The sequence below is a fragment of the Aphelocoma coerulescens genome, chromosome 3 (genome assembly GCF_041296385.1).
Source record: "Aphelocoma coerulescens isolate FSJ_1873_10779 chromosome 3, UR_Acoe_1.0, whole genome shotgun sequence".
In the NCBI taxonomy this organism is placed as follows: domain Eukaryota; kingdom Metazoa; phylum Chordata; class Aves; order Passeriformes; family Corvidae; genus Aphelocoma; species Aphelocoma coerulescens.
The window spans coordinates 25,959,817-25,983,667 of record NC_091016.1 but is presented as its reverse complement, the minus strand read 5'-3'; the positions used below and the strand labels follow the sequence as shown (position 1 = coordinate 25,983,667).

Here is a 23,851-nt window from a genome sequence, read left to right as displayed (position 1 = left end):
CAGAACAACTGGCAACTGTAAACCCCACTCTTCACATCAGTGTTAAAGGAGCTTTTAAAATACAACCAAGATCAAAGCAGAGTAAACACATCTTAAAACTGCATTTGTGGTCCAGTTCTTACCATTACGGTGAGTGCTGTGACAGCTGGGGTGCTAAATGTAGGGTCACTGCCTTTTTCTTGATAGAGCACTCTGTACAGAGATATGACACCGTTGGGGGAGACTGGCTGCGTCCAGTTCAACCGCACCGAGTACGCACTCGTGGCTTGTGCCCAAGGGGCTGCCATGCCCCACGGGGAAGCCTCCAGAGTCTGGGTTGAAGCCCACAGGCTGTCCACAGACCCCACAGAATTCTGAGCTCTGGCACGATACTCATAGAGAGTAAAAGGCTGGAGAGCATCGGATGCATCAATGAATTCCAAAGCTCCTTCAGTCCAGATGAACAAAAGCAGCTCTTCTTGACTGCCCACAGGACGTCTGGAATTAAATCAAAAGCAGTGTGTTTAAATTTGAAAATAGCTTTAGCAGACCCATAATAGTAGATCCTGAAGTTCCAAGTTCAACTTGTATCTCAGAAGAATACTGAACTTATTTCTGTATGTTACATACACACGCAAGGAACTGCCTACCTATCTTTGCATCTTAAAAGCATTTTCCTGAACTTGTGTTAGGTGCTGAGTAGTGAAGAGAGATTTTTAGGCAATCAATTATTCTCCTTTATCTAGAAGAATACTATAAAACATGGCAAACAAGCCCAGGGTAACAGAATAGCAACACAGCAGCATGTTGTCCTTCTAGGATAGAACACACCACAAATGAGACTTTCAGAACTTAGAATGTGAAATTTTAAATTTATCTGTAGTTGCTAAGCAATGACTTGAATTGAAAAATGGGTGCAAGTTTTCAGCACTTCTGAAAATCAATCTATTTACAGAGGTATGCACCTCAGGATGCCTCATTTATGGAAAAATTATGACCAATTTACTGGAGAAAAATGTTACCTAGTGAACAAGGGATAAATATACTATCGTGCCCTCAAAACTAAAGCTGTGCACTTTCAAATTCTGGTTTGCTCACACTAAATATCCCATTTTTTCTTGCAAATGGAATAAGTAATCCCTTGTGCATAAACTTAGCTGAATTTGCAGCTCCACCACCAAACCTCATTAAAATATCACACATAGTGTTTTCTGTAATAAACTACGTATTTTTTCCAACACTGTTTTTGTTTAAAAATGCAAACCTAAGAGATATGAATAAAATTCCTGTATACATTTTTGGCACAATGGGTTTTCCTTTTAGTACATATATGTGTATATATATATATCTATGTATACACAGACACACACATTTGTACACATATATATGTATATATAGCATTACTACTCCAGATATGCTTGTGTTGGACCTGGTGATACTCTGATTACCAGAGATTACAGATGATCCTCAGCCCCTCTGTAATATGGCCCCTTTTTCTATATAATTTACAACAGTTTTAATAAGCTGAGTGCTCATCTTCAAAACAGAGTTATCAAATCAATTCTTTCACTTGGCATAAAAATGTTTGTGTGAAATTAAGTTGGTTACATTTAAACACTGTGATAAATCCCAGTGATGGTTGGGCTGTACTGCACATGAATTTAAGTATTTCCCCTACTCTTCACAAGAACCTTGGCCTCTGCAGAACATAAAAGCACTTTCACCCTCGATGCCAACAACAAAAATCCAAATCACATTATCTGCCAGTTTTATTGCAAGTAGGGCAAATTTGCAGAAGTCAAATTGGTTTTTCTGGCTACTGGGTGTCATCATCACTACACACACACATAGAAGCTGTAGAACATTTCTTTGGCAGGAGAAAATCTGTGTTTCAAAGAATATTTTTGGTTTTCATTTTGTTAGATCAAACCAGGAACTAATTTAAAAATAAAAAAGCATCGATTTTTAAAAACTGATAATCTTAGCAGTTTGTAATAATATATTCCCAGGTATTAACATGCAAATATGAAGACCATAATGAATGCAAGTGTGTACACAGCTGTTTATTCATCCTTTGTGTATATGCATATATAGGGCAGGAACTAAGACATTATTTTCTTATATGAAGCTGAATAATTGTTGCTAAATTCTGAGATAAGCAGATTATATGGACACTGTTCAGTTTATAAGGGTTAAAGTGTGACTTTTTATAAACAGAAGAGTTTTGAGGTGCGATATCTCTATCATAGTGAAATAGGTAAATTGTAAGATATGTTGATACTGAGGGTTGCTTGGCAGAACTGGGCAAAGACTGGCAGGTAGAACAAGCAGGAAAGATTCCCTAGAAATCCTCAGTCTCTCTGTAAGAGTCAGGGTCCAAAATTTCCCATTGTCTCCAAAATTCCAGCAGCAATTTTTAATACAATTCCCCATGCTCTATTATAAAGGCAAGTTAAGCTTCCTGCAGAACTCTCCCTTGGATGCTGCTCACTGACGTAATGCAAGCCATATAATTCTGAAAGGTGAATCACTACTATGCCTTTCTCCTGAGCCTAAAAATATAGCCTTTCCTCTGTGTACTCAAAAACATGTCCCAAAAAATTGCTGTAAATAAGGGAAAAGATAGCACATTTTAATGCAATAAAGTCACATTTAATGTGTCTTGCTGACCAAACAGTATGGGACTTACACAAATACATACATTTATGTTTTATAAATATTATAAACTGTGATAAACAGTTTTTTCACACTGAATGATCAAATATGCCACCAACTGTAAGCTGATTCACAGGCAAAGCTGTACACTGTAGCCTGGTTAAGTATTTAGATCTTATTACTGCTGAATATTTAATGAATGAAACTTATGGTTAGGTAAATGGTTCCATCTGTAGTGCTAAAACCCAGAATATCTTCATGTATGAATAAACTTTGAACAGAAGTGGTTCAACAATCTGTAATCATTTCAATCGTCTTAAGATTTAAGATTCAGCTGCTCATTTAACTGGAAGTATTTCTTATGTACAATGAGCTGCAAGGGAGAATAACATTTCCAAGAGCTGGAAGCTGTCTCTTAATCTGCATAGTCTGATTTGCTGCTTGCATTCATTTGGAAGATGTTCAGATAGTTATTTTTATAAGGGCAAATTCTCCCTGCCCCAGTGCCAATCTGAGGCGGATGACAGAAGAAGGAGAATATAATCTTCTTTGTGACAGATGACTCCAGAGCTGCGCAGACCGCAGCGTTCGCCCCTCGCCTTCCCTGCGTGCGCAGAGACGGCGAATCCCCGAGGTCTCGCGGGTCAAACCAGAATTACTCCTCACATGTTTACCTTTCACCATACAACTAAATTACATGTTCCAGCAGCGCCTGCTGCTTTCCTTACCACAGTGGTAGGGAGTTATTTTTAGGAGCACTGAGAAGTCTTGGGGTAAAATTCAAATGATTGGGGAATCGTGTTGTTAAATGTGGGGGAACAATGCAACATTAGCAGTGCTCCCCCTCTGCAGTTTCACATCTAATTAAACAAAGAAACCTCACTTACATTTGTACTCAACAAATCTACACTAATGTAGCTTTTATGACTTGGGTATTTTTTCTAAACATGAGTTCTGATGTAAAAAAAAAAAGAGCAAAATGAATTTGAGGTTATTGCATGTACTACAGTAGTTTAGGTTGGGTATTACATCAATTACAGGTATAAATAAAAGCCTTCAGGAGGTCTTGTATTCAATGACATAACCATCCATAGGGGTTCCTACATTAAACCATCCAGTAACATATGTTCCTTGGAAACTGTCGTGGGTACAACTCATGGTTAAGAGTGTACGGTTAAGCAATGAATTAATTATAAAGAGTCAGTCTAGAAGCCTCTACACTGCAAGTCATGACAGCCACTGAGACATGTCTTCTGTCTCAAATTTCCTCTTGATTTTTCTGCTACATTTTCACCAACAGGACTGGTCAGCTCATGAGAGCTACATTTCAATTTCACAAATATATACTAAATAATAGCATCTTATTGGGCAAGACATAGACAGTTTAACCGAAATTCAGACACTCCCTTAAGGAAGTTAAGAACCAAAATACTTCTAATTTTACAGGCAATATGTCTTTAAGGGCCATCTCATGTGCCTCCTATACTGAGCCGGCTGGTAATCAATAGAGAGCAGCTCCATTAGCTCGTGTGACCTCTAACTTACTAAAATACAGGAAAAAAAAAAAAAATCTTCTATTTTCATAATATTATTATTTTTTTCAGAGTAGCAACTTCTGTGGGTGGCACAGCAATGTTATGTCATGATGAATGGGAACAGAACTAGATTAGGTGACTGTCTCATGAACCAGATCTTTCCTCATTCACAAACTTTTCTAAGTTGTGGTCCTTCCTAGAAAATTTTAAAAGCCTCAGATCTGTGTTTAAATCTGCTTTATGAATCAAAAATAAAATATCACCATCTCTTCTATCATAAAATAATATTTTTATTTTTTGGTTTCTAGCAAAATGGCTGCAAACTTGGGAGTATTTTTATGATGCCAAAGGAAAGCACGAGTCCTGCCACTTTAATGCAGAGATCTGCACACACACTAGGTCCCCAAGCATTCCAGGTTTTGAGTTAAATGAATTTATTTTGGTGGTGATGCAGTAAGGAAGAGGCACACACTGAAGAAGAAATTACATTCCATAACCTCCCATAGAAATACTGCAGTCTTGCTGCTATAACAATGTAAGGCCATGTGTGGCTACAAAATGAAAAAGAACTATGTGCTTACATCCCATTTCTGATTTTTTTGCAGCTATCTGAGAAAGATTTGATATTGTTGTTGTCTAAGCACATTTAAACTTCAGCTGAAATAACTGCCAAGTGATTCATGCCTATGTAGGTGAATATACCGATTGTATCTGGAGCCCCAGTGCGCCATTTTCATTTCACTTTAAATAAAAAACAAAATGTATCTATGTCAGTCAGTGCCCTTCTGCTGTACTCAGAGGTATCAAACAGGCTACAATTATGATTGTGAAGTGATTGTGTCACATTGGAGGAAGGTTTATTGCTTTTGAGTCCGCTAGGCAGTAACACATTCTGTTTCATATTACTCTTTATATCATTGTTTGGCTGTGACTAGAATAATCAAATGCCATCAAATGCTGTCAAATTCAATTTACAGTATTTTTCACTGAAGCAGGCTTTCTGCATTATATTTCCTGTTTTCCCTTTCTATGGTTGCCATGGAATAGCAGCGGTAATCATCAGCTTTATTTACAAAACCAACAGAGTGAAGACATGTCTTGGGCTATAACATACACTTTATTCCTTTTTATGCAGAGGAGGGACTCGGGTTTTTGATCAGACAATTAAAAAAAGGCAAACAAAAGGGTATTGCAAGACAGCAGGAATTTTTAGAGATTACTAACATGTTTAAGGCAAAAGTGAATTTATATTAATTATCACTGAGGATTGCAAAAGGTAATTTGATTCCCCATCTTCTCAGTCACACCTTTAATATAATAAAAAGTCCCAAACTCTTTGTGGGAGGCTAGGATCAGCCCAGCATGTGTTTGCCACACAGACTGGAAAACCCAGGAACTTCAGAGTTTAAATCCCTCTCCATTATATGGCTTGAGTCTTACATTCTCTGACTTCTGAAACTATTTAAGAAGGTCGTTTCAGCGAGCTTTTAACAAAGGGTCAACAGGCACAGCAGACATCAGTGCTCTGCTAGTTTAATACTGCCCTAAACACAGCTATCTGTAACAGAAAACTCCTCACTCAGGGCTTAGGAAACTCCTTATGGGAAGTGAGAATGCATCAGTCAACAACCTACACAGGGCAGATGAATACAGACACCAAGGAACATAAACAGATGCACTGTAATCACTGTCCAGATTATTTAGGAACATAAATTATCTTGAAAAATTGATCTGGTTTAGGAACTTAGATGCCTGTTCCTGCTTTTAAAAGTCTCAGAATTTGTGAACTACTACAGTTTCAATTACAAAATTCTCAACTGTCTATCAGAGAAGAGTGAAGTTTGTACCTAGTGGTCTGGGTAAACACAGTACAAGTATCCATCCTACGAACTTTTTATAAAATCTTTTGTTCCCTTGAATTTTTAAAACATCTATTTTCACGTGCTTTTATTTGTCATTTGTAGTTCAGGAAGATGGTTCTTGTTTGAGCTCCCAACATGGCCATCCATAGATCAGCTCCTTACCTTAGCATTTGAAAGGTAATGTATATTTTTTCATGCCGTTCTACACCTTTTTTCACCTCCCAAAATATCAAGGAATAATGAAAGGAACTGCTCAGTAAGACTTAGATTCTGAGGCAATAAGGGCATTTACCTGTAAATAAAGTAGTTAGTAATGATGCCATTTGGTTTCTTGGGTGGTGCCCATTTCACTTCTATGAGTGCAGGTCCAATTGCTTTAACAATAGGTGGGCTCAGTTCTCTGGGAGGTGCTTCAGCAGTTCTTGAATATGTTTGACCGCCCACTCCACACCCACCTACAAAAACAGAAGTTTGTGTAGGGATAAGAGCTTTGTCCTCAACAACAAAAAAATACATTAAAAGCAAATGAATGTCAAGTAAAGAAGCTGCTGGTGGAAATGGTGCCTCATTTCACCTCATTTCATTGTTAAATACTCATTTAAATTACTACAACTCTACTGATGAATTATTCCTGATTTTCACCAGTGAGAGTGAGGAGCAAATTGGTTCAAAATGGTCATTTTGGAAACACTTGTTTCAATAGAAGTTTGAAAATTTCAATCAAAGTCAGGGCATTTTGTCATTTTTGGGCTCTTCTCTCCTGTCTTTGTGATTATCACTTCTTTTGTTGCGTAGTTAACAGAACTGATTCAGTTCTGTACAACCATTTTCAAAGATCTTTAAGCTGCTTGTGAAGAGCTTTTAATAAAGTGGCATGTGTAACTTGAAATACATATTTTACAACTCCATTTTAGATATTCATGATGTATGGAGAAATACATACATGATACCTGGAGAAATATTTAATGCTTCATTCAGTGCTAGGCTTTCTTTTTGCTAGGTAAACATTTGACTCCAATGTAAAAACAGAATTTCAACTGTTTTGCAGAGTTGAATCTACCTGGAAAATCCCTTCCAGTCACATAGATGAGTGTTTTAAATTGCCTTACCACTCTGGCATGCTTGTATTCTTATCTCATACAGGGTGTAGGGATCCAGGCCATCCACAAAGGCAAAATGTGCACGTCCTACTGGCTTCACCAGCAGAGTGGGACTGCTTGCATTTAGTAGGATGTTGTATTCCAAAGGCACATTGACAATGAATATCCCTGTTGTGAAACAGAGAGGAAGCAGTGATTATCTGAAACACTAACAACAGTGCAGGACAACTTCAAAGAGCCATTCATCACATGCAATTTTAAATGTAAGCCCCCTCTGGAGGTTTTCCCTACTGCCTCTTTTGAAAACTACAATCATTTAAATATAAACTGAAACGGATCTGTCTGCAGATTATAACTGGAAGATAGACATTACAGTTCTTCGGTAAGAATCAAAATTCAATTCAGTCAATGCCTGTTTTGCAATTGCCACTTCTGGGAAGACCGACCTTATGCCTTGGAACCAGGCAGCTTGTCTGTATTTTGGAGGAGTAACAGGTACTAAGCTGTTATGTACTGTTTCAATAGTCATATAACCAAACAAGTGAATTACAATCATTCAGCAAATTACGCCTTTTTAGCCTAAAAGCAGTAGCTGAGTGTAGGTTCTTAGCCTGCTTCACCAGTAGAGTACAATACAGTAGCGTGAGCCAAAAACCATATAATTTTAAATGATGTAAAGATAAACTGTTCTGGTTTTGTTAGAAAAAAACCTCTCAATTTTTACTATTTGAATTCAAACATTTTCCCCATCTATTCCTATCCCCATGCTGTCAGTTCTAAATTTTCCAGTTTTCTTGAGAAGCTGAAAAACTCTGTTCCTTCAGAAGAACAAGCTAAGCCATACACTATCCCTTTAGAACAACAGGCTGATGTTCCTGGATGTTGTCTTTTCTTCCACATGGCTTCTCTAAGGGTTTTGGTTGATTGGTTGGTGGTTTTGTTTGATTTTTGGTTTCCTTGGGCAGTATTTTTTGCAATTAGGAAATGGGTTGAAGGCTTTTTATTTTTTGTCCACTATAGACTGGTCTGTGCAGACAGCAGCAATTTCATAAAACCAAGAGAACGACCAAAGAAGAGTGTGTGTTAAGTGTGTTTCCTTCATTCTGCAGTCACGGAAGGAACAGCCCTAAGAAAGGACAAAGTACAAACTAGACAAGGTTCCTTTCTGAGATGAGTCAAGATGTATCTGATTAGTAAAAGCACATTTCTCTTTCAACACAACACCTACTTTAGAAGTCACAGAGATGTCTTTGTGACTGCTACAAGGGCCAGATGCCTGTGAGCAGTTCTGAGACTTGTCCAGACCTTGAGAATCTTTCCATTTGTAACTTTGGAAAACAACTCAGCTTTTTCTCCTAATTGCAATTTTTGGTCCTTTTCTGATAAAGCATCTACATTGATACTATTACCCTGAAGCTAAAAAGAGCATTTTCCCACTGCTGTGCATCTGCTAGACAGATTTTTTTAGCTAAGTATGTATGTGAACATGCACGTTAACTAAAAAAAAAGTTTGCAAGAAATCAGAGATTTGAAGTTTAGTTGTGGTACTATAAACAACTGATGTACTTCGGAAGATCAGAAAAATCTTTGAAATACCATGTTTTTACAATTCTCATAAGAAAAAAAGAGAATATAAAAATCCCAAAGAAATAACATTCTGCTGCCTGACTAGATGCTAGACAAAGAAAATGCCATTACACTAAAAAGCTAAAAAATAGCCCTGAAGTAGAGGCATGACTTCAATCTTATTCAACTGCTCAGCTTACAGGAAGAACAAAGATGTTAGTAGTAACTGGAAGAGGTGAAGGGAGAAGGAGACAAAAAATGCAAAAATTCCTCCATAAAATTTTCCTCCTTCAGTGTAAAAGTTACAAGAAAAACAACATCTAATCATTAAGAATGGACTAACAGAAATACAACTTTTTAAATCGAGCAGGATGTTACAGAGTAAACCTCTGAGAGGTGATCTTGAAGTAGATTGTTTGTGCAACAAAGAAAATCATTTTTTGCCTGATATAAGGAAGATGAAATGCTCCAGAAGAGTGCACTTGAGTTTGCACTGTAAAATTTGGCCATTAATTAAATCTATATTATTAAAGATAAATAACAAGTATTATTAATATTATTAGTATCATTTCCACCCTGTAATTGGAGGGCTTGCAAAGGATATAACAGAATATCTGAAAGAATTTGAAATGGTACACAACCCACCAACAGAAACATTTTTTAACCTCCTAGAGTCCCCATCTTCTCCAGTCCTGAAGCCAGATATTTCAGCCAGAAAAACCCATTCCCTTATGCAAGTGATATAATTGAGTTTTGTGCATCTGATCAGTGCATTTATTCTAGGCAAAATCACCAGAAACCTTTCAAATTGAAACTATTCAGAATGCTTGATTTCCCAAGGAAGATTAAATACAAACAAGGACAGCTGAATCCAGCCATCAGTATGCAGCAAAGGACACGTATTTCAAAATAACTGACCTATCCAAAAACGTTGGACAGTGCTCAGTCCATATCAGAAATTATTAAAAAAACACCACCTCACAACTGAAACACAAAATCTTAAAATTCTGCTAAAAATTGCGCTATATTAGGATTGATACCAATAATAAATATGCTCAGGAGAAAAAATACTCTCAAGCAGCGAAAATGAAATTGTAAATAAAATCACATAAGCATCCTGAAAAATTCCAATGTCCCATGGAATCCTTCTACACTCTGATCAAATTCATTGACTACTAAGATCAAAGGATCACTTTCTAATGTGAAAAACTATAATATGTACTCTTACAACACAGAAATTTGTAAAAAATCCCCTTTCTTTCAGAACACCCTTTAGCATCTGCAGCCAGTCTGAAACCACTACCCTGTGTGCTCTGATGACTGAAGGAAACGAAATGGGCATATTTGTTAAAGTCAGCTGGGAAACCACACGACTTGGTTAGTTTCAGAGTTCATAAATTTATGTCAGAATAAAAGGAACCGTAAAAGCACAAGTGAACCAATTTACCCTAAGTGCAAATGGCAGTTTTGTTATTCGGTGTCAAAGTTACCACGAGCACAATGACAACCTGCCATAACACATTTTCATGTTCACTAAAGAACAAGGATTTAGTTGGTTAATATTCCCAGCAATACTCTTTTTCATAATTTACAACAACTAGATGCTGATAGGTTATTTAACATTTATGAAGTTAAGATGTAATCAGAAAAACCCTGATTATCTTTACAAATAAAAAAGTTAAATTATTCCACTTTTTTTTTCTCTGCGACTTCATTTCACAGCAGGTGCACATTTTGCAATGGGACAAATCAATCAAATGAAACCCTGGGTTTTTGTGGGTGTATTTGGATAACATCTAATGGACAATTCTGTGCAAAACTCTGCAAATTAGGTTTGACGGCTCTGTGTACTTCAAAACTAGGCTAGGTCAAAAATAGAATTTGCAGCACAGGATGCTTAGAACTGGGGGGGGAAAGCCACAGAATTACAGACTGGTCACCTAAAATCTGTTTGAAATCAATTGTTGAAAAATCGTTTACTATGATGTGCAAACCAATCACAATTAGAGCAAAACAGTTAAACTTTTTCACTTACAGGAAACAAATACTGAAATAGGAACATCATGTCTTTTAAAATTATATTTTAATATTTAAATTCACAAAACAAAACAATCTGTTTGGCTTTCTGAGATTAACTATTTACATTATGCTTCAAATATCCAGATGTCTCAATCTGGTTGCATCAAGCATTCCCACCTAGACTCTGAAAACAGTAACAACTGGAGATGCTGACTGTTTGCAAGATGCAGAACTTTGGATATTGAGCTTGAAAAGCTTGTCCTACAGTAAGGTGGAGCAAACAATAATTTACTCAAAAAAACCAAAAATGAGATAATGTGACATTGGCTCATCAAAAGTCCCATTTTTAGGCCACAAGAAACCAGGTTAGTTGGGGAAGCTGTGACAAATACATGGCATTTAAATACCATGTTTGATCCCAAGCAGAATACAGTAAAATCCACATTTTACACAACTTTCATTCCAGCTGATGAGCAAACCTAGAGGTGGATGGAGTATTACAAAATGATGAAGAAGAAAATATTTTAATCCAGATGATCATTAACATATGAAGCAGGTATCTTAGGAGCAGATGACAAGATCCTATCTTGAGTATGTTCACCTTTCAAGTTACCACCAGCAGCAACTGAAGACACCCAGAAGGGTCAGGTCTTCGTTGAGGACCAGTGGGGTTGTCAGTGGGCTGGAATGCAGGATGGCTACCTATCAATAACATTTATGGATATACCTTGGGGAAATTATGTGGTGGGGTTTTTTTTCCATTCAGCTCTTCTGCCTCTATCCATGGTGCTGAGAGTTGTTCCATAAGAATTGTAACATACTCTTCTTTAGCTATCAGTGAAATGTACCACACCCCTGAGATCTGTGCATTGAGGCAACGCCACACAAGATAATGCAATACCTATTGCAGAAAATAAAGTCCTATTTTCCATAGTGAGTGAGGTGTGTCAAATATTTTTTTCTGAATCCATCACTTTAACCACTACTGGGCCACCTTGCTCTTTAGCTAAGTCAGGAGTTTTGAAATGCTACCTATCTATAAAGTCACAAGATTTAGATATACTACAGATGATGAAACATTATAATTAAACCGTCCAAAAGGAAGGTCTGTGTAATAGGATATGTCCATAATTAATCCTGAGGGCGATTATTTGATCCAAATTTATTATAGTAGATAACACAGAATGCCAAAGCAGCCCTGATCTGCACAGACAGGAAGACACTATGAACAAGTACCTGCTCGTCAAAACTTTGTCAGTTAAATGCACCTTTTCTGACATCGAGTCTATACCAGTGAAAAATAACAGTTTTGTCCAAGAGTGACTGCCAAGCCTGACAATCCTTATAAGTAAAGGTGCATTCTGAGTTTATAAGGAAAACTTATGTTACCTCAATATAGCCAATTGTGAGACAAGGATTCATGTGCAGAAAGGAAATAGATCAGAAAAAAAATACAGTTACTCTGTGTACACAGACATAAGTAAGGATAAGAAGCAGTAGACACTTCAGGCTAATCCTACCAAGACGGGGATGTATGTGACCCCAGACTGTATGCACAGGACATGTTAACGGGATCTATGCTACTCCAGAAGATCAGAACTTTCAGAATAAACCTCCGCCTGCATCCTCTGCAGTCTTATTCTTAAGGAAAAAAACCTCTAGAAGGGACCTCAGACTGAGAATAAAGCAGGATTATGAAGGGTCAAGAATTAGTTTGCCAGCTCCTGCCTAGAACTATGCTTCTGCACACAGGTTTTAGTAGCATTAGTAGCATTTAGTAGCTTTCAGTAACATTCAGTAACATCTCTCTGCTGTTAGCACTCCCCATTCCTATAGTATCAGCTGGTGGCCCTGAAGTATAATAAAAGAAACAGCAAGATTTGCTTTCCTGTCTTTTTCTTGACTAGGAATAAAATGAACTCCATCCCAGCTGAAACCAGGACAATACCCAACAGAAGCACAGTATGAAAATCCCTTCTTCATATTAAAAAACCTAAATAATTGTCCCCACAACAAGAAGGCAGAGAGGAAGGGTCCAAGTTATCAAATATCCGTGGAAGTGAGATAAGTGTTCAAGGTGTGTCCCAATATCTGGAAAGAAGGCCATGTTCCTTCCCCATCTGAGGAGAATGATTTCTACAGATGTGTGAATACATGAACCCTGCATCTTCTGCAGATCCATAATTTCCAGCCTCCTCCTCACCCCTCTGATTGTGTGGTTTCAGGAACATATGGACCTTTGCATGCATAATCTAAATTGCAGCATAACCAAATGTACTCCACAGAGCCTGGTTCTCCTTGCAGGCTTGTAACCCACTGTGAGTAACAGGAATCTAAGCAGCTGGAAAAGGTCTAGAACAAGGACAAGCTTTTCTGGGAAACACCCCACTCTTCACAGCCTATGCTATTCCAATATATTCTTATGTTTTAAATCTATTTATAATGTTGCTGAATATTTTGTGCCTTAAATTATATTTATTATCCAAACTATAATGCAGCATGAGTCACTTTCCAATAAAGCCAACTGTAGATTATATGCCATTTGAATTCACCTGCCTTCTGCTGGGTTCTAAATCCTTTCAGGCAGTAGGGGGAAAAGTTTAATTTAAGATTTTAATCTTTTTCATATATTATAGCATTTCTATAATGGATTTTGTGCTCCTGAAAACTAAAAGATTGACAGCTCAGGGTATTATAGATTTATTAATCATTGCTTAAATGGGTAGGGTGAGCACTGCTAAGCACTGCTACAATACTTGCAATCCCAGTCTTGAAGGCAAAATACTTTTACTAGGTGACTTTAATGCCAATTGACCTTTGCTAAGCAAGGATCGAACATCTTAAATAATTAGGAAGAGGAGACATTAAAAACTTCCATGAATTCATTGATAAAACACATGTGGACGTTATTGCAATATGCAAACATCTGACGTTTCTAAAAAAACTGACATACTTTTAACTGAAAAAACCCAGTATCTACAAACTAGAAAACACCTTGTTGGAGATGAGCCACACTAGACAAAAGGTTGTCCATTACAAGGCTCTCATGGTCCTACAACAACTACAGCCTACAATTTTTACAACATCAGTAAAGTGCACCAATCACTTAAGTCATGTTAAGAAACACCGCATAGCTTCTCTCATAAAAAGATACTATAATTCAATTATTCCTTCTCAGCCCAGCTCTATAGCAGGTAAAGGCCACCTGATCATGTTCAGAAGAGTAACTAGACAAAAAATATTTTTGGGCCTTTGCTGACCCACCATACTGCAAGGTAACATATCCACATAACACTAAGGTGCTCAAGCAAGTAAAATTTCATCAGGCCAAAGCTAGCACAGGATCTCTGTCACACAACCTAAAAGATTGTCAGGTTTCCCTGGTGACAACTCAGGTTAGCATGAACAGAAGAGAAAACTTGTAATTTGTTGGGTTTTTTTCCTTAATACTTGTGCTCAGCAATAGTTTACACCACCAAAACATACAGGGTTTTGATCAGCTAAACCTCACAATACCCATGTCAAGTATATAGGTCAATATTATTAAAATAATACATCTCTAGGACACAGCAGCTTTACATACTGGTTATTTAAATCACACAAACACTAGTAGCAAATATGAAGAATAAAAATATCAGAATGATTCAGCTGCCTACCTGGATATACTAATTTTTCAATCCTTTCATTTTACTACAAAGTACTACATAGAAATGCATTTTTACCTGGCACATCCCAAGCTAGAAATATAGAATATGCATCAATTACTGTGACATTATATGGGACACGAATTTTCTCTGGTGTTCCTACTGGTGTTTGTATAACATATTTATCACTAGTGTTGCTGCCGCCCCAAGTGCTGGCTTCCAGCTGGTAAACATATCTGCACAAACACAAAAAGATCAGTAGACACTGCAGTTAGAAGCTTTAGGCATATTAGTAACAGAACATTTCCATTTTCACCAATTTAAAGGGAATACAATGACTATTACAAATACTGCATTAGTGAAGATTTTCGCATTTAAGTTTTCTTAATGTGAGAGAAGTAACTTAGAATAATAATTATCATAGAACCTTAGATACTAATACCAAAACACTAATACTAAATACTTTACTAAATACCAATACTAAAATTCAAATTAGCTTACATAAGAGAATATCAGCAGTCATTTTGAGCCTGTATGCTCAATATGCACTGAAACATTCTATACCATCTGCAGTGCTGTTTGTCATACAAAACCTGGAATTTTTCAGAGTATATTCCATGATGGAAAAATACCTCCCAATGAGCTACCAAGAACCAGACAAGAAAAAAAAATAATAACAAAGCTTCATTTCTCTGAATCAGAATGACCTATCCTCAAAAACAACAAAAAAAACCAACAAAAAAATAGAAGTCTTTTTATTAAGGCCTTTCTAACATTTGAAAGACTCCTAAAAGTGCTCTACCAATTTTCAGTAATAAAGTAATATTGTAAGAGAGTTTTCTCATGTTCACCATGAGTTATATTTTGTACATTTCACTAACACAAATACCTGTGTTTTTCAAGGCCTTTCACCTGTTACCAGAGCTCTTTAACGTGCCTTACCTACTGTTAGGCTGCAGGTTACCATCTGTGAAATTCAGGTCTGTACTGCCACCCAGGAAAATCTGCTCTCCATCACGGAATAATCGATAATGAGTAATGAGTCCATTGGGTTCCTTTGGTTCACTCCAGTACACTTCCACTTCTGTTGAGCTGACTATGATATGATGAGGTTTTGGCCATACCCCTGTTGATATCATAATGACACTACTTTAATTTTATGGCAGAAACTTAAAGGTGGTTTTTTTCCTTTCACATACTTCGTGCAGCTGTTTGCAGCAATGTAATGAAAACATAAAATATTGCCAGAGAGAATGACAGAATTTAACATACTTTCTGTATTTATCCTATAACAAATGCAACCAATTAGACAAGGTAAAGATTAATGGAGAACAAGGCCAAAGGCTGCAGCCTTCATATGCCCAGTAGTCTCTGCATATTTATTTGTCCTTTAAAAAATATTCATCTTCTAATTCTAACTTTGTTAACTTACAGATGAATTTGGGGAAATATCCACAAAATAAAGTAGAAATGCAGTGCCGGGCAGTAAAGAGAATGTGGCAAGATACAAAAATTCCAAGATAGTCAGATTCTCTTCTGTAAATTTCTACATGATAGCTTGATGGATGACAGTGGAATTGGGCACCTTGTTAAACCATCAGAAAATACAAGCCCATATGACCATCTCTTTGCAGCTCTACAAGAATGACTTTCTCCCTTACCATGAGGAGCAGCTTGTAAAGTTTGACCTGAAAGTGCTTGGCTGGAAGCACACCCAGCAGATGTGCACGCAATAAGCACAAAGCTGTAATTAGTGTATGGCTGCAGACCTAGAAAGAGCAAACAGAGGTTAGGCTGAGATACTGACATCATTCATCCCAAGAATTATATCTCTACATGGAAAGTTACTGGACTTAAATGTTAATTTTTAGCTTTTTTGGCAAAATGAACCATTCTTATATTACATCTGAACAATACTGAAATGGTGAATTCTCACTAATTTAGACATAAATCCTCTACTGATTTAAAAGACCCAACAAAAAAACTCAGATTGAATGTCTGCCTATGCTGCAATGGATCTGTGGATGCCCCTCATAGATCTGAATCAGCTTTAAATCAAAAAACTTAGATGACACTTGCAATGCAGAAAAACACCTGAAAGTGCAATTGCTTAGAGTTTTGGACTTGAAAACATGTAGTCTGTAATGTTTTGAAAATTTATTACAAATACATTTGCAATAATAAGATAATAAAATACTCACTTGTACATGAAACCTTCTCGTACATTGCAAACAAATCCAAGGATACTCCTGTCACCTTCTCAATTTCTGTTTGTTCATTTCCTCCCTACTTTTTCCCTATTTGTTACATGACTTAATATAAAGGCTACAAGGCAGTTAGAAGCTGAACTCACAAGCAAGCCCTCATTACAAGATATTAATTTTAGTTACTTTTAATTTTTCAAAATTTTTTTTTAGCTCAAACCTTCCATGCTGAACATCCTTGAATGAGATGAAAATTGCTTTGTCTTTTTCATGGAAATTTACAAACATCCCTGTGCTGTGTGTCAATGACTTCAGATTTGACATCAAATTGCCCATGGCTTAAGAATTTGACTTTAGGGCTCCTCATAAAATTGCACTCATAATTTGGCTAAGATACTAAGCTTTTAGAATAGCCAAATCTGTGCACCCACTGAAGGCTTCGTGTAGTTAAATTGTTAAAGATGCAGACCACTGTGAGATCACCTTAGAGCTCAGCTTGAACTGCTGATCATCCTTCCTCACAAAGCACCCTCCAGCACACAATGCAGCACCTCTGCATAGCAACTCTTTTGGATATTTCTCAAAACTGATCTTTAAGCTATTACCAGGCACAAACACTGAAAACCCCTTTCTCATGTTTTCAAGGACCCACTTGTCAACACCTCATAATACATTAAAGGTTCCTGTTCCTAAATGCAAAGGATACAAATACTACAATGAGAAGCAAATTAGACACAAAAACTCTTTGTAAGTATTAAAATTGCAAAACTAAGCACTCAAAAAGTAGGAAATCCCAGTGCCAGGACATTGTACAATACAAACTGATCCCCTTTTGTTCACAGGCTTTGTGGCACAGTCCTTTTTAAAACTGCCTCCAACATGTGGTCTCTGGCCTGATTTATTGTTTGTAATTTGAGACTTTTCTTTGTAGTGTCCACCCCTACAGTGGTGCTTTACTAACCCCAACCAGCTGAGCATTCCAAATGTCTTAAAACAGTACCAAAACAAAAAATCTCACCCAACCAACTCCACAAAAACCCACACAAACTCAAAAAAACCCCAAAAACCAAACCAAAACCACAAGAAGAAGATTTCTCTCTCAGAATCAGGATACTAACTCAAAGCGACTGAGAGAACCAAAAATCTCCTTGGAGCTGCCAGGAGGCTGTTTGGGATGCCTGGGACCTGACTGGCAGACTACCTAGTGTTATGCAAAACTTGATCTATCCAAGCTCAACTGGTGCCTTCAGCTGCAGCTCTGAGAGCTCAGGAAATTCAGGTCTCAGGCAGGGTAAGGAAAATGAGGAAGACGTGGTTGTGACAAACTGTGAAAGAATGAGGCGTGCCTTCCTGAGTACCACAGCTTGAACAGATATGAAAGCCCTGGATGTGAGGCCATTCCCTTTGGCAGTCCATGCCACCAGCCCCTCAGCGATCCACGTTTGGTCCCTCTGGGCTGGCACTGTCCCAGTGGAGCTCTGGGCAGAAGCAGAATTAGGCCCATCTACACTGAGACTCCCGGAAGGAACAAATCCACTAAACACAGCCAAAGCTGAGGCAGCCATCCTCCATATAGGAGCTTCATTTTATTCCTCCCTGGAAGAGGCAGATTGTGGACTGAATGAGGCAGTAACCCTATGCACAAATGACTGTACTGCTGTGTAATGCAGATTGCTTGTGTGAAAGAGGCTGAGTTAGGATTATACAGGTCAATTCATACGGATTATACAGGTGAATGTTTACGCATGTGGTTTTGTGGTCTTAACAGTGTACTCTTGATGCAGCTCCTGTGGCTAAATTGAATTATTTCAAGAACAATGCAGTTCTTTGACAACAAAAAAAGCCCATGCCAGTTCTTTGTTTATAAAAAAATCCTTGCTTACACCCAAAGATATTTTAATTAAAATATATTACAAACAAATAGAGTGAAAGAAGAAGCAGCAATTACACAGGAAGGTAAAATACTGAATGGAAGACACACAGGCTGCTTAACAAATTGAACAAGATGTGAAGGAGAGAAAATAAAGAGATGACTCAGAGGGACAGCCCTTGCTGTAACCTAATCATGAACTGGAAGAGAAGAAAAACCATCTGAACACTGTGTATAAAAGTAAGGAGGGAGAAAATGACAGTTGCAGACTAGAGAAAGGCAAAGGCATGGAGGAAAGCCAAGTATTTAACATTTCAGGATAGAAAAGATTACTGTGGCAACAAATTACTTGAATTCCCCTAAAGGGAGTCATGTTCACTTTTAAAGGAAACATGCATAATAAAGCAATACTCATTTACAACTACACTTTAATGAGAAAAATGAGCATTAAAAAAAGAGCACATGGTTTCACTAAATTTATTGGTGAAATTCTGATACCTGAAATTCTAGCCATACATGGAGCAGTCACAGCAGATTTTTATCTAGACTGTTAAAGCTTTGCATTAGACACCTTGCCTTATGCATGCTTTGGGAAGCTCTGTGCAAATCTATGTATGTGATTGATAATAAAAATAACAAGATAATCTTGAAATATAAACAGCATTTTGCTTTTCCAATGTCTCTACTTGATCGTTCACTGGAGGATATTTCTACCCTCCTTTTCTTTTTTTGGTTTATTATTGTGGGGAATTTTTAATCTTTTTTTTTTTTTTTTTTGTCAACTTAAGCAGTCTATTATATTGTCGCAGCATTTGCCATTTGCCAAAAGGCTGTGAATCAGTGGGGTTTTTTAAAGAATGCCTCATTCTATTAGCTAAATCAATTCCTTCTGATTCTGTTTGTCTCCATTTGTGGGTATGGCTCCAGCAAGGTCAGTAATTAGCTCCCAGGATAACACTCCTGGGCCCCGCTGTGGGAATTTTACTTGGGAGGATGTCAGATTGCTTACCACAGCCTCCCACAACCCCTCCACCCCCAAGAGTTTCCTTTAGATAAATAATATTAATGATTCAGTGCTGCATATGGAGATAGACTGACCAGTGACAACATTTTGGTATCTCTTCAGTTTTCATTGCCTTGAAATGGAGAATATGTTCAGATAAAAGAATTTCAAACTATTTGGTCATAAAGTATTCTTACTATTGTTTCTTTTACTAAAATAAATATCAATTATCTTCCTTGGCTTTGACCTAAAAATGATTGATCCTATGAATTGTTGATAAAGCCTCTTACTTGGGATATTAACTTTAGTGTATTAAAAGGGGGAGTTGAGAAGAATCCTCTCTATAAACCCACCTGCTGCTGCTGAAGAGGGCACTCTTGGCTTTCTTTTACAATCCCCCTAATTATTTTCCTCAGTCTTACCCCTCTGCCTGGCCCCACTGCAAAGCATTAGCAGGCCCATTTGTAAAGTAGTAGTAACACAAAGTGAAACAATGCCATAACTGTCATCCAAATTGTTCTGTACAGGGTACTGGAAGTGTTCAGTAATAAATGATATAAAAAGGTCTTTTATTGACAAGCTGCCATGTGCTGTTTGCATTAGAGAATATGAGAAGATGATGGCTGCTGCCCCTAGGTCCCAGTGGCATTCAACTCAGTGAGATAGCAGAAAATGCTTCAGTTTGCTTAAAGCATTGATAACACCTCTAAATAATTAACTGAGGACTTCCTGTCTTCAATTACTTAATGCTTTTTTTAACATCTTGAGAGGATTATAAGCAATTTATGGATTTCACATGATGAGCACATTCACCGCTATTCCCACAAAGCATTTGTGGGATCATGTTTCCAAAGCTTTGATGTAATTAAAAATAAGCAGCAAGACAATGGTGCCGTGGCAAGGTGCTAGCCTTCACGTCTGCTATTTGTGAGACCCGAGATTCAAAGTCTCCACAAATACTAATGCTACAGCTTCATTAATGTTCAACTGTTGCTCAGGGAAAAGCAGGCAGTTTTGGAGAGGAAAAAAAAAAAAAAGAAAAACCAAGGATAATAGGAAAATCGAAACAGACATCCACAGGGAATAAGACAAACAGTTCAAACATTTGAGATTATGTATGAAGTAAATTTGGTTCTTTTATCGTATTCTTTTAATTTAGAGAGCAATAATTACCCACATTGCTAAATCACTGTCATGAATTCCACATTATTACCCAAGGAAGCTCCTGCAGACAACAGCACAAGGTTTGATTATGCCTGTCAGGAGGAATGATCACTTATTTCACTCCTGGCTTAACATGGCTGCACTGGACAGTGGCTCAACACGACGGGCAGACAAAAGAAGAAAAGATCCTTGCTTCTCAGGAATTAATTTCATTTCCTCTCACTTCCAACTGGTAAGTATTGTTGGCATTAAAATGGAACTACAACTGCCTTGGAGGAGCATGAGAAATATTTTTCAATGGGTTCGATAAATCACTCCTTGTTGGAATGTTCCTTCTTTACAATGTAAACTTACAACAGCAATTCCAAAACATGTACCACCGACTCTGGCTAATATCTCATGTCCAGGAGCACTGAATATGGAGATAGGAGTAATACAATGACGATGAATTTCACACTTGAGCATGATATTGTCAAAGAGGAAGAGTAATCTTGCTCCTCTGTGAGTGACTACAGCAGAGACAAACTCTTTTAAAGCACTAAGGGATCCACCCTGACTCGGGGCTCATGCTTTGAGGGGTGTTTGAGAGTGCCATCTATGCTCTGGGGGATTTATGTGCCCTTAAGTCAACTTCTGCTCTTTGGCTGGATATCATATGGTGTGTACAACATATGAATCTTGAAATTTCCTACTCGTGGGGAAAAAAAACAGGGAAAAATTAATGCATTTGTGAGATATAAAAACTTGATGAGCAACCTGAGGTCAAAGAGTGAAAAAAAAGATATCCCGTAATGCTTATGTTCCTGCTCTGTGTTCAATAGAAACATTTCTAAGAAGAATTTTGCTTTAGTGTAACATTCAGAAATAACTAAAAATTAGATATATGAAAATAATACATTTGAAGTCTGAGCCAAACTTTCCCCCAAAATCCCTGGAATTTCACCAAGTATTTATAAAATGGTTATAAGCAACATATAATATTATAAACAGAATTTGGGATCTTTTCTTTTCTGTCTTCCTTCTTTTTTATGATCTCAGACATAAACTACTGGATCCCTCTTGACCATACACTGCTACACATCCAATACTGCATTACTGCACATCAGTGATGTTAAAAGAGAGTTGAATCTGCATGAAGGGATGGCAAGCCTACACAGAATATCTGAGTCCTTGAGCACACCGCAAAGTATGCATCTTCAATCAAGATGGATAGATTTATTTTAAAATTTTGAAATTAAATCTATTAATATTTTAACAAACAGCAGCTAGAAATGAAAGAGATTGAAATCCCCAGTACTGTGCACAGTTTGGAATGCTTTATCATGACTTTACATATCTGAGATTTTTTTTTTTCAAAGTTTCTGACAAGTGGCATTTTTAATATATTAATACTGTCTTATATCTTAAGGACAGGGCATTAGCCTGTCAAAGAGCTCTGCCTCCTTACCTGACACAGTGTGCTGCATTCTGCCTGCAGCGTCAATGTATATAAGTCCTCTCCCCACTTGAGTGATCTGGTACTCTCTGATGATCCCATTTGGTTTCTTGGGTGCAATCCAGCTTAAATGTAATGCTGTGGAGTTCAGAGCACTGACTTCTGGTGGCTGAACACTCTCGGGGACTCCTTGGACAGTGACTGCAACTACCTGAAGACATATGAATTAAACAGCAATTTAATGTAATAGTACACTAGATACCATGATCAATGAGAATGTCACTTTTGTTTTAAAATGTTGTTTGGGCTGGCATATCATTACCAAGGGTCTGGAGAACTAGTTACTTTTTTCCTCCTGTTTCACAATGAAATCTGACCTTGAATACATTACATAAGTCTGTGTCTACAATTTATCACAACAGGTTCACCACATTTTAGCTGCAGTGTGTGGCACAGGGTGAAACAACAAAAACTGTATTGCTGGAGAACTCTTGATAACTCTCTTCCATATGGTTTGTCAGTGTCTCTGCATTTTAACTGCCTGATTTCATATATTTTAAGCACCAGTAAACATGGGGCTAAGCCTCCATATATCCCATGCAATCTGAACTCTGTTGTAGTTATCTGCAACGCCATACTTTTTGCAAGGAATCTAAAGATTTTGAAAGATAGAATAAGTTTGCACTTTTTAAGCTCTTCTACCAAAAAATAAAGGGAAAAAAGATAATTTTCTACTGATACATCTCCACCACCAACTACAGAAGAGGCATTTCCAAATTATACTGGTTTAATAAGTGAGTCAGGCTGTTTTCTCTTTGAGAATCACTTTTCTTTTTCTGTTATTACCACCATAAAGTATTTATACTATGCTGTAAATATAAAATGTGCCCTCTATAATATATTGTCTTAGTGCACTTGGTGGAATCAGTCCCTACTTGCAGACTTCAGTGTTTGCAACAGTAAACTCCTTAATTACAGGCAAGTGAAATAAGCAGGATTTATTATGAGGTCAGTGGTTGCAGCAACTGTGCCTACATAGCTCCCAGACCACAGCTCTGTGTGCAGGCAGAGAATGATCCACCTATCTTCATCCCTCTGCATCAGTGTTTTTTATTTTAGACTTCTGGCTGAGATTTGCATGAATAAGAAACACATTTAAACACCAGCAAATAAAAAAATTCCATCCCACAGATATTAGAATTACAAAACATAGTCATTACTTCCCACCTCTGCCCCACAGACCTTACCCTTGTAGTCCTGGAAATTCATTTTCATAGAGGAAAGAATAATATCGTGAAAAAGACCTCACTTAAGAAATAGTTTTTGCAAATGATGAATAAGACAGGTACTTTGCAGAATAAAACCTAGAGCTGGTTAAAGAGTAATGTTGGTAAAAGGCATCCATGATTCAAAGTGATACAAAAGGAAATGAAACTGTGAGAAAGGGAAGAGATCCTGTTTGCTTAAAACTAAAGCCGAGGCAGGTTGTACACAAAGGGACAGTACAGCCTGAAGCAGGTGCACACATGGAAAGCCAGCAAAGAGTAATATAGCGAGAGGAGGCTTTTCCACTGGAGTGGAAGAGTCAGAAGTTTGTTGAACAAATTGATAGACTATAACTAAAGCAGATGATCTAAGAAATAGCAAGGAAGAAAAGGCTGTAGAACTCCTAGTGAGAAGCAAAAATTTAATTTCCAGGTTTAGAGAAAGCGCATTTTAATGTTCCTTACTCTATTCTGCCATGTACAGCTTTCTCTTTAACAAACATCAGTTCCTACAGTGCAATTTCAGCTTTGCCAAGACTGAGATGCTTCT

The 23,851-nt window shown here is 37.4% G+C and overlaps 1 protein-coding gene across 1 annotated transcript in view; it reads right to left on the bottom strand.

The window, feature by feature from the left end:
* Positions 1-23,851, bottom strand: part of USH2A (usherin) — a 388,199-nt gene that overhangs the window by 66,336 nt on the left and 298,012 nt on the right. Inside the window, exons 54-60 of the mRNA XM_069009544.1 lie at positions 22,049-22,247; positions 16,022-16,129; positions 15,303-15,486; positions 14,439-14,596; positions 7,141-7,299; positions 6,324-6,486; positions 123-477 (exon numbers count right to left, since the gene is read on the bottom strand). Coding sequence (XP_068865645.1) covers positions 123-477; positions 6,324-6,486; positions 7,141-7,299; positions 14,439-14,596; positions 15,303-15,486; positions 16,022-16,129; positions 22,049-22,247 — 1,326 coding nt within the window. The remainder of the gene's footprint in view (positions 1-122; positions 478-6,323; positions 6,487-7,140; positions 7,300-14,438; positions 14,597-15,302; positions 15,487-16,021; positions 16,130-22,048; positions 22,248-23,851) is intronic.